Raw genomic sequence first — 12,353 nt, forward strand, 5'->3', positions numbered from 1 at the left:
GGTTGGCGCCACCGCCGTCCGTGCCAGCAGCAAGGCGAAGAACCGCCGCCGCTGCAACCGCGCCGCTGGCACGGCGCTGCTCGATGTATCGAGCACGTCCGTGCCAGCGGACGCACACGTGTCACTCTCCCATTCGCCAACGGCATAGCCGTTGGTTTCAAACAATTTTTTATTTTTTTTTTTTAAAAATCGGTTTTTTATTAAAAAAACCGATAAAAAATAAAAAAAAAAATTTTTCACTTCCCCAAAAAATTATATCCGTTTATAACCGTTTTTCCCCACTTTTTAATTTTTTTTTATGTTTTTTACCCCAAAAATACACACTTTCATCTATAAATACCCCCAATTTCACTCCCAAAAATTCACACTTTCACTACACAATTCTCATCATCATTCTCTCATCTCCATTCTCATCTTCAATCTCTCATATCCATTTTCATCTTCCTCTCACACCCTACAACACCACTATGTCCGGTAACGACGACAACCCAAGCGGCTCTCACGGTTGGAACCCCGAATGGTTCGGTTCGCAACCGTTTCCTAGTCCGGAAACGGAATATTCGGCCCCTCCTCTCACCCAAGATTCGGGGTGTAATATTCGGAATATTTTAATTATGTAATTTTTAATTTTTAGGATTTTAATTATGTCTTTTTATTTTATTTGTAATTTGTAATTTTTATTGTGGTTTTTTTAATGAATTTTAGTATTATGAAAATATTGTTGTGTAATTGAATTTTATATTAATTGTGCTCGTCCTTGCGGAAGAGCACAGTTGTGGGTGTTGTGCTCTTGCCAGAGAGCAGGCATGAATAGTACCGCCCGGGCCCACAACCGTGCCGCTGGCAAGAGCACGGTTGTGGATGCTCTAATACATTTTTGTGTTTAATTAATTAAATACATATCAGATGAATTTCTTTAAACTATGGAGTACTAAAGCATATTTGTCACAAAACAATATGCCCATTGGCTTTACTTTTAAAAAACTTTTTTCTTTTATGTATTGCAGAAAAAATGAAAAAAATGGATATGAAAATTATGAAAGGTTGAGTGAGTACCACTTTCACTATAGAAAAGATGTTAAGTGCATCACATGATGCGATAATTGATAAAAGTAGTTGAAAACTCACATGAAACTAGAGTGTGACTTTGGCATGCACACGGTTTGAAAAACCGCCGGTTCCGACGGTTCAAGATTTCCTTGAACCTGAATCGGCCCGCCAAGGTCCCCGGCGGTTCCGGTTCCGGTTTAAAAAATCAGCGGTTCAAAACCGCCGGTTCAGCGGTTCGTAATTTTTTTTTGCATTTTTTTATTTATTTATCTATAAAATGTGCGTAAATAAAATTCAAAAAATCACGATGAAAATTGCAATTTTATTGAGATTACAAGTTACAACAATTACAAATCACAAAAAACTTGAAGTCTTAAACAAAAAATTTAAATACAACGAGACTACTAGTCTACAACGAAGCTAATTACAAAAAAGACTTGAAGTTTTGAACAATAAATTTATAAGTATATATACTCTTAGTCGGCGAAGGAGATGTTTCTACATAATTAAATTGAGGACATCTTTAGCAATTCAACCTTAAATGTTGAGTTTAGTCTAACAATCAACAATTATAGTAGAATTGTCAAAAGTTTCCCGGATTTAGCCTTATAGAGAAATATATTTCACCGAGTAGAGTATATACAAATACAATTATTTAATTGTATTTACATATTTTTAAAGTAGAAACAAATGGGAAAAAAATTAAGGAAAAAGGACTTGAGCTCAACTTAAATTTAAAATTTAAGTTGAGGTGCCTACGTATCCCCAATGCTCATTTTCATTAGGGAATCAACGCCCATGTAGTTCTCTTGCCTTACTTACCTATTTGGGTTGGCCGGCGGTTGACGGTTGGCCTACGATTCATCCCCGGTGCATTCTTCTTATGATTCCTCCTGACGATCATCCCAATCATTTTCTTGTTCTCTGACGTCAGCTTTGGCCCAAATATCAAGTAACATCACGGCTTCCATATTTTTCGCGGAGAGCTTACTTCTTGATTCATCCAACACACGTGATCCAACACTGAAAGCGGACTCGACTGCGACAGTGGAAGCCGGAACCGAAAATATCTCCTTGGCGGGAGGAGTAGGACCTTCATCACCAAAGGAAAAGAGTGAATCGAAATATAAATCTAACTCACTTACCATACCTGAGTACGACCTTCCGCTGATGCTGTAGTTGTATAGGTCGGCTAATTGGGATTGCGCGACGGGTTCATCATTTTGAAATGCGAAGCCAAAGTTATGTTGTTGAGGAGGGGTAGGTCTTCTGACTTGGTGGGTACTGTTATACTTGGTTTCATATTCGGTGTAGAGAGCACGCAAGTTAAACTTGAAGGTTTGTTGGATAATTGACCGGTCCGGGAGGTTTATTTGAAATGTTTCGGTTAGGTTTACTCTCCATTGGTCATTGGTATCCGCTTGCAATGCTTGAAGTGGAACAAGATCAATAGAACTCAAATTGTTTTAATAAAAATCTAAAATCCTGGAGGTACCGGCTAATTTCCATTTTGGATCCAAGACCTTTGCAATCAAAAACACCGTTGGAATCTCACTGAAATACTTAAGCCATTTTTCAATCATATAATATAAAACAGACATCAATTCAGGAGGAGATGAAGCATTTTTCATCGCAGTTTTAAAACTAAGTGATATATACATGTAATGCTCTAAAACAAGAACAGCGGTGCAATAATAAACACCTGATAACTCAACAGTAGCATTTTTGAAATATTTGAACAATTTAAATAAAGTCACGATATGATCCCAACAACTATGCGACAGATATAAATCATAAACGGGATAGGTTCTAAAAAATCACACAAAGAATCTTTATGCGTCAAAGTAGAATTCAGACAATCATATGTCGAATTCCATCTATGAGACACATCCATGGTAAAATTCGTATATCTTACCTTCTTTTGATGGCAATATTTCTTCCAAGCTTTGCCAATAGGCGGCTTTTGATGGATTAATCTAACTGCAGTTCTAATAGGACTAACATGCTTTTTGAAATAACGTGATAATTCAACTTTTTTCTCCTAACATTATTGAACGGTAGATCGTTGAACGGTCATTCGACCTACTCTTTTGACAGCTACGTTCAAACCTCTTTGCATAGTAACCTCAAATTTTTTTGTCATCATAAACATTAAAAGGAAAATGCTTCATTGCAGCCCATTTAGTCATAACGTCAGCAAAATTTTTAGGATCATATTTAAAAAGAGGAGTACCTGACGAACCTGAGCCACCGGGTTGGAAGTTTAGTTGGGTTTGGGTAGAGGCAGTGCCAGATTCTACCGGATGCTTTGTCACCAAATGACGACGGAGGGTACCATATCCCCCACCACTAGCAAATTTGTAGACTTTATCACAATAGTTCCAATATGCATGAAACGCCAATGTCTCTTCTTGAGAGAGCGGATCATTAGGACTTTGAATTACCATCGGGACCTTCTTGTAGTGTTTAACAAAATATCAGATTTCAATGCTTTTTTAGTGGGTGGAGGGGGAGGCATGTCCTCATTTACGCCGGTGCTAGACGGAATATGAGAATGAGATCTATCATCATTGTTGTCCGAGTCCGACGATATAGACACGTCGTACTCGTCATCTTGTTGTTGGGAACTACCACCGCCCCTCCCCCACCTTGATGCATTTTCAGCAAGTAGCATGGTCATCCTATGATCTTCTTCTATCTTTAAATATTATATAAGTTGAAGTTTTAATTAGGAACACAAAAAAATATTAAAAAACTCAATCTTATGAAATTATGAATTGTAAAAATAATTTTATTTTTTAGAACTTACTTGCATGCGTTCAGCCGCCACTCGGGAAACCTAGGTCGCTTTGATCTTTGGGGACTACTACTTTGATCTTGGGCAATTCCTTTGCTCCGATTATCACGTCCCGGTCCACCACGAGAAGAAGACATAGTGCAAAATGAAAGTAGTATGGAATATGGAGTATTGAATAAATGGTAAATTGCGAACACAACAACAAATATAGTAGTAAACAACTAGAGCAATTAGAGAGAATGAGAATAGAGAATAGAGAAATTGAGATTGAGAAGGAAATCATTGTTAACACAAGAATGGGGTGAGTAAAAATGATGGGGGAAGTGGGGTATTTATAGGAGTAAAATTGGAAGAAATAAAAAAAAATCAAATTTCAAATTTCGGTCGGTTTACTGCCTGAACCGGCGGTTCAGTCCACTGTTTCTGATGGCAACCACCAGTTTCTGACCGGTTTTCAGGCCTATACACTGCCACCTATACGCTGCCACCTGAAAAAGGTGCTGAACCGTCAGAAACCGGCGGTTTATGTCAGAAACCGGCGGTTTATGTCAGAAACCGCCGGTTTCTGACGTAAACCGCTGGTTTTTCTGCACACCTAGCCTGAAAACTTACGCTCTAGCCGGAATCCTACCGTTGGAACCGCTGAACCGCTGGTTCAAACTGGCGAACCGACTGAACCGCCGGTTATGGTTCACGCTTTTTGAACCTGAACCGGCCTGCTTGAACCGCCGAACCGCCGGCGCCGGTTCCGGTTCCGGTTTGTGAACCGCCGGTCCGGTTCGGTTTGTGCATGTCTAGTGTGACTGATTGTATATATGTCGATTACTAAACTAATAATATTGGTTATAATCAAATAAAAAAAGCAAATTGGTTATCACTTATGATTGATATTTTGTCACATATATTACTTGATCTTCAATTGTAAGCAAAGGAAGGTCGTTAGAAACCATATTGATGTTATGTCTTACAAATCATACAATCTATTGCTACTTCTTTAATAGTATAATAGATACTTTTTACAAAATATTTATTTATGATATATATTTTTTTTAATTGAGAGAAGGAGAACAGTGAGAATTGATCCCTCTATATACATTGTTGCGGATGTTGCATCATGTTGCGGCGGCACGAGGAGGGGCGTAAGCCGCGTTTCCTCCCGGGGTGGGTTATGCGGAGGGGTGAGTATGGGCAGGCTGTTCGGCCATGCACCCTCCCTCCGAGAACCAATGGGCGGTTGGCATGACTCGCCCCTGTGATTAGAGGTGCCCAAGGTTTACGATTCCAGTCGGTTCGAAATCAGAACCGTAAAAAACCGTCGGAAAATCGTGAAACCGATCCGGAACCGCCAAAACCGTTGGTTCAAAACCGTGAAAAATCCTAAAAAATCATTGGAAAACCACCGGTTCGGAACCGAAACTAAAATCGGTGGTTTTGGAACTGGAACCGTAACCGCAAAATACTATCGCAGTTCGGTTCCGGTTCGACAATTTTCAAAACCGTAACCGCCGATTCCGGAACTGTGGGCACCTCTACCTGTGATTGGAATTGCAGCAGACCGTTGTAGATTAGGGATTTTTTTTTATTAAAAAATGAAAATTAATTGTTAATTCAAATTTTATCTCATTATTCCAAATATATACTAGTACTGTATGTTAATAGTATTACACTTTTTAATCTAATATTTTTTTACTATCTTTTTATCCAACAATACTATCCCAAACTCATCTATAAATATCTCATTCAATCCACAAATTTTTTCACACTAAAAAACCTTACCGTTCCCTCTTTCAAACCTCTTTCATGCACGAACCCGACCTGCTACCCTCAAACCCCAACATGACACGAACCACCTTGAGTCGACACGACACGATAAGTAATTTAAGTATTAACAAATTCAGACTTTAGGAATCAAAAATCACATTTCACTCACACTGCGTATCCTAACTCAAATTTTAAAATAATAAAAATTAATAATATTATAATAATATTTCATAACGGATAACCCGACACGAAATTTTCGTGCTCTTACCGAGTCAACCCAATAAGAACACGAGCCAATAAGAGCAACCACAATAGACCGGACTAGCCAGCGGACTAACACTAGGACTAGCCAAAAACACCTCCTGCCACATCATTAGGACTAGCCACTGCACTGCCACATCACTAGGACATCTCACTGCACAATAGTGGACAAGCACTAGGACTAGCACTAGGACATCCCAACAAACAAAATAAAAAATTCACAAATACGGAATTAAAATTTCGACACGAATACGGGAAAAATGCAATCATTTTATATAAATTAAAAAAAACATACATAATAAAAAAAAATACATAGTTCACGAAAAAAAAGAAGTACAACGAGCCGTATATATAGAGTTTTGGAATAAAAAGATAAAAAAAATCGACAAAACCGCTAGTCCGTCGGGAGCCCACAATAGCTGACTAGCGCGTTATCTGACGGACAAGAGATTGTCCGTCGGCCTCGTCCTCCAACCGCTAGTCCGCCACAATAGTGGACTAGCTCGCGGACTAGCCGCTAGTCCGTGAGCTAGTCTACTATTGTGGATGCTCTAAGCTTTGATCCAAACTTATTAATTTTGGTGAATTCTTGTCTAGTTATCGTATCATGCCAAAAATTGTGAGTTCTACTTGATCTGTTAAATGAAGGAATGGTGGATTGTGGTGCTATTTCTTGAGTGAAAAATAGGGTAAAAAGTGGTGTCAGACGTTAGACTCAAGAATAATGTAGTGAGCAAATGATTTAAGAAATGAGGCTGTGGATAGCTAAAGACCTTCGTTACTTGAATATCCCTTCAAGTGATCCATCTAAATGCAAACGCATATAACTTGATACAGTTTCATAGAATAGCTTTTACGATCGAGCCAAAAAATATTAATCTTCACAATCAATTACTACTAGTATTACCTAAAAGTGAACAAATGCTTATAAAGCCTAATTGCACATAATCAACCATTATCAGGAATTATATAATTAAACTAAGATACAAGAAATTGAAATCGAAGTAAGGTAAACTAAAAAACTAATAGTGGTACACACAGTTTAATTAACTAAAATGAAATAAATGCAAAAATGATTACAAAGCCTAACTGCCCAGAATTAACCCTCATCAAGAATTACAAGAAATTGCAGAAAAAATCAATAAGCCAAACTAAAACCCAATAGTAGGATACCAAAAGTCGAATAGAATGTATATTTGAAGAAGTTCTTAGTAAAAATTGAAAAATAGTAAGCCACTCACTCTATTGCAAAAAAAAATCCTAAAACTCTTTCAACTGTTAATAACTTTTACAATGAATGGTTCACATCAACATAGAAATACAAGTCTTGATTGATCTCAACAACATTTCTAAGAGCTAGAGATGAGAAAACCTTTGATCACTGGGGCTAAAGCACCTATAACCCCACCTGCAGTTGGCTGGCAATCCATTTTATGTATGTACATTCCCTCTGATCTCGTATCGGAACGACAAGGTCATAGACCGTCGATCAGATTGTGCTTCTTCAAAATGTTAAGTAATCAATAAATTATGCAGAGTTTCATTTCAGGTTTCCACCTTCAAGCACATGATGCATCTGTCATAACGAAACATATGCAAGCAAAAGAAAGATGTGGTGGAGTAACTTAGCCGGATAGTGGCAGCATGGCCTTGCGAGGGACGACCACTGCTTCGCTGCTTGCACCCTTAGAGATTGCAATCTCCTCGAGGCGTCTCCAGGTTGCTTCGCGTTTCACCTTGTCTTCTTCTTCCCGCCCTTCGTCTTCTTGGAATTTCAGCAAGCACTCCTCGAATAGCTCGGGGTCCACGTCAGAGAAGATTTTTCTGACGTTTAGCGTCAAGCTGTGCACCGCCTGATTCCAGTGGTTTCGTGCGTTCTTCTCCAATGCAGGGAAGATGATTGGAAGTATAACTCTGCGGTTTTGCTTGATCAGGTTCTCGATGTGATCATTGTTCCATAAAAAGAGAGCCCTTTCTGCAACCTACACGAGCAGGGAGGATAAGTGGATAGCACAAACGAAATCGGGGAAAACATAATACTGACATCACAAGAGGATAGAGATCATATAGGATGAAAAAAATGATTTTTTTTAATCATTGTGATTAGTGTTGTTAGGGTCGCGGGGCGCACCGGGTCGATGGGGTGAAAATTCGGGTCGCGGGTCGACGAGTCGACGGGGTCGAGAGACCCACAAAGCTAGGTTAATTTTTTTGCCTTTTAATATTAAATAAAATAAATATATTGCTCTAATGTTTATAATATATCAAATAATATAAATGTAGACGCAATTCATAAGTCATAACACAATAAATAATTGAAACCATTGTCTGAAAATAGAAATGATCAAAATATCAAAACAATTCATAAGTCATAACACAATAAATAATTGAAACCATTTTCTGAAAATATCAAAACAAAGGAATATATGAAGGGTGGCGGCAACAGATCTTTGAATTGTTTATTTGTTTAGGAGTGAAGAGGCCGAATTCTAAAGTGTAGAAAGTAGGTTTGAAAAGTTTGATGTGGTGCATGCATATATATATAGAGAATTGTGATTGAGAGAGTCAGAAAACATGTGAGAGATTTGAAAAAATCAGAGATAGCATGTGTTTAGGGCGACCCAGGCGACTCACTCGACCCAGGCGACCCACTCGACCCAGCCGACCCAGCGGCGACCCTGTATCTCGATCGACCCACCCATGTTGGGGCGGTGATGGTCTCAACCCAGGCGACCCGGGCGACCCGAGCGACCCGAGCGACATTTTGACAACACTGATTGTGATCATATCAATCTAGAAACCACTGTTTCTATTAGACCTCTATGACCAGACTGAATCTTCATCTGTAAAGTTAGAAATGGCTCCTTCAGCAGCGGTATTGGACAAGAAGGTGTAGTTTGTTAATACTATCTGCTAAGATCAACGTCTATGCAAGTACAGAGTTAAGATAATCCAGATGGTGTGTCGTAGGCAGCCATCAAGAATGAAAGTAAAAATTGGTTCTTCTAATTTTCCACATCGTAAATTATTTTAATTTTCCAATCCTTATGTTGGTTGGCAAGGACCGCATTTGCTGTCCAAAATAATTCAATGAGTGCATTCTTTGACCACAGTCACCACACACACACAGAGATAGTAAAGACAGCATCTTATTCAGTTATTTGGCAATCTCAAACTTGCGGTTTCATCGTTTTTTTATCACCAAAAACAATAGACAACATAACACATAAAGTATGTATGGAAGACGGTGATAAATATGTAGAACATGGACGGACAAAGGGAAAACCTAAACAAAGGATTGGCTGATTTTATAATATCAGTAATTTTCACCAATTGATTCATGACTCATAAGCAACGCGAATATATCATTTTATAACATGAGAGCCTCATAATACCAACATACTGTAACTAAGCTCCACAGGCCACATCTGTCGGTATTTAAGGTGTGAAATGAAACCAAAGTAATGAAGACAGTGGCACAATATAACAAGGAAAATATGAGCATCAAACACGAACCAAATTCTTTATGAGTTTAACATTGTTTAATGTTAAAAAACGAGGGCAGGATGCAAATACATAAACAAAAGGATACTGTTTAGATGGAGTATGGAGCAAGAAATAACAAGACGGTTTCTCACAAATTCACAAATGACAAGAATCATAAGCAATTTAAAATGTAGCCAACCTGAAAATGAGAGCTGCTCATGCAACGACCAATTTGGCGGAATAAAGGAACCATACAGCGTTGAAACTCTGGAGCCTGAGTTGCTTCCAGCACTTCCTCTAGCTCACCCAAAAACATGACCTCCTTTGAACTGTTTGTTACTGGCCAATATTTAAGCAAGCCTCGGATAACAGTATCTGCAAGCTTACAGTCCTTCTCTACAAATTGTGTGATGGAATAAGTTAGCTGTTGATGATACATAGGTATGCACTTTGGCTTGTGAAGTGGAATGAGTGCTCGGACAAGAAAAAGTTTGTGCTCTTCTTTCAACGGCAGCGCAAATCCATTTATAATACTTCCCAAAATTTCTAACAGCTCTGCAATCCCATTATGCTTCTCTGTTTCAAAGATAAAACGGTAGAAAATATTGTTTATGGTTTTTCTAATGAACGGACGATGCACCATGAACTTTCCGTATATGCGGTGCAGCACTGTCTTTAAGTACTCCCTTTCTCTCGGATCTTCCGAATCAAACAGATCCAATAACCTTAGAATAAAAGCGTGGTCAATGTAGCGCTTTGCCAGCTTCGCATCAGTCTCTGGGGAAGTCACAAACCTGAGGAGAAACTCATACACGATTTGTAGATGGGGCCACGCAGGATCCATTAGGGGCTCCTCTTCTTCTACGTCAAGACCTTCCAAGACTTTGTTTTCACGAGGCTGGGTAGAGAGGGTGCGGAACAAATTCGTAGACACCACTCGCACGATCTCTTGCAAGACCACATCACTGAATTTCCCATTTGCTGAAGAGACATAGTCCACAAGCTCCACCAAAGTCTGTCGTTTGATGTCCTTCTCTTTCAAATGCTTCGTGGGGTCAGTGAAGTCAAATACTACACAACACATGCTCAGTTTCCTGATAAACAAGTTCTGCTTCTCCGCACTCGGGACATCTCTAAAACCAGGTAAAGCCTCATAGGGCACGGGCGGACTACTTCCATTTGCTTTGTTATGTAATGGGTCTTGCAGTTTGTTCCCATGATTCACACCAGAATTCTGATTAGAATTGGTCCCCGTCGAATTCACATTGCCTGACCGAGCACTTGAAGCAGAATTGCTTCTAGAAGAAGTCGAAGAATTTGAAGAGAGAGCCGAAGACCCTCCATCGCGACTCTCTGCCGACTTTCCCTGTTTCTTTGGAAGCTTGTTAAGGAAATTTTTAATCATCACTTCACTTAATGCCACCAAATGCAACCTTCTTCAAGCAAACTCAACAGCAGCCACCAATCAACTGCTAGGATGCAGACGGCACACCCTCCTACTTATGATGTAGTGAACTCAACTGATCATATATCGAAAACAACCGCGGTCAGCTCAGAATCTAGTCCCTTCTACACTTGCAATCTCCTCTCCCACAAAGAGTACTGCATATTCAAGTTAATGTACAAAACTATCTTCAGCAAAAATTAGGGCAACTACTCAAACATTAGCAATTGGGGAAAAACTGAAACAATACATCTACACCAAAATTTCATCAACCCATATTACAAAAACAAGTTTATCAAAACCTTACAAAGAAAGAAAACAATGCTAAAATTCCACCACCACTAAATAGAGAACTACATCAAACTACAAATCCCGCAAAATAATCAGCATATCAGAGTCATAAAGCTTATAAAAACTCCCAATTGGCGAAACAAGTCAAAATTAGAGACTAAACTAAAGTAACTAAATAAAAACAAGATAGCACCCAATTGCACAATCTAAAAGGAAAAGAAAGTAAGTGAAGCAAGATTCTGACCTCAAATTCAACTCCATGTCAGTTCTAGATCAGCAAATAATAAGATCCGGGCACGATCTAGACAAACCCAGCTACGATTCCTTTATAGGGAATCACAATGGCAAAAAGTAACAAAAGAATCAGTGCAGAGAAAAGTTAGAAAGTATTCATGAAAAAAGAGGGATTGAGAGTGCAAGAATTGTGGGTCATTGAAGCATATATAGCTGGTTGATTTTGATGGAAAAACAGGCTAAAAGATCGAGACTATGTGAGTAGGGGGCACTGATTGAAGCCTGAAAATTAGGCCCAAGAGAGTAGAGAGAGAAAGAATTATTGTTTATTTCATTTTATTTTTATACTTTTTTTTGTTTAATTTTATCAGCCAAAACTATCTTTGGTTTAATTTTATCATTAATTACTGGTTTCATTTGAAATTCATTTAAATCCAGATTCCAACTTCATAATGGATGATGATAAATGCTAGTAGTAGTAATTAAATAGGTCAATCTGTTCCACTATTGTATACATGGAGTATTTATTTACACCAAATCCTTGTCTTTCTTTCTTGAGCATCCGCAATGGGATGGATGTCCCGGCGGACCTCCCGATGGACTTCCTAAAAACACCGCATGCCACGTTATAAGGACATTCCACTGCACTGTCATGTCATAATGACATCTCACTATACAATGGCGGACATCCACAAAAAACAATAAAAAAATCGGGACGTCCGCTGGGACGTCCGTCGTGTCAACGCAATGGCAAACGTCCCGGAAAGCCGCAGAACTCTGGTGTCCACAGCGGACGTCCGTATCCGTATGCATGCTGCCTAATGGCGGATGTCCCGCGCGGACATCCGGCACGCCGGTCCGACGTCCGCCGGGACATCTGCCATTGTGGATGCTGTTACGCTAACAGGTAGTAGTGCTCAAATTCATCACCTCCAAAAATTTTAACCGAAACGTGCGAGTCGATCTAGGAATGAATATTCAGGTAGTTGATTACCGATTAACCATCAATTAAGATCAGTATTCGATACC

At 39.1% G+C, this 12,353-nt stretch overlaps 1 protein-coding gene across 2 annotated transcripts; it reads right to left on the reverse strand.

Moving 5' to 3' along the window:
• Positions 1–7,036: 7,036 nt before the first annotated feature.
• Positions 7,037–11,601, reverse strand: LOC121805483 (serine/threonine protein phosphatase 2A 57 kDa regulatory subunit B' theta isoform-like). Of its 2 annotated transcripts, none has more exons than XM_042205352.1 (3): positions 11,335–11,601; positions 9,555–10,957; positions 7,037–7,851 (listed from the first exon to the last, which is right to left on the reverse strand). In XM_042205352.1, exons 2-3 carry the CDS (start codon positions 10,758–10,760, stop codon positions 7,495–7,497), a joined length of 1,563 nt encoding a protein of 520 aa, XP_042061286.1. In that variant the 5' UTR covers positions 10,761–10,957; positions 11,335–11,601; the 3' UTR covers positions 7,037–7,494. The 2 variants fall into 2 exon arrangements, with proteins under 2 accessions (XP_042061286.1, XP_042061287.1); XM_042205353.1 differs by having other exon boundaries at positions 9,555–10,987.
• Positions 11,602–12,353: the final 752 nt, after the last annotated feature.

The sequence above is a fragment of the Salvia splendens genome, chromosome 5, assembly GCF_004379255.2.
Source record: "Salvia splendens isolate huo1 chromosome 5, SspV2, whole genome shotgun sequence".
NCBI lineage: Eukaryota > Viridiplantae > Streptophyta > Magnoliopsida > Lamiales > Lamiaceae > Salvia > Salvia splendens.

Bases quoted from the DNA above. Each gene is read 5' to 3' on its own strand.
- LOC121805483 (XM_042205352.1), bottom strand. From the start codon at position 10,760: ATGATTAAAAATTTCCTTAACAAGCTTCCAAAGAAACAGGGAAAGTCG. The intron at 7,852-9,554 runs GTTGGCTACATT...CTGCTCGTGTAG, and splicing joins TGAGCAGCTCTCATTTTCAG to GTTGCAGAAAGGGCTCTCTT.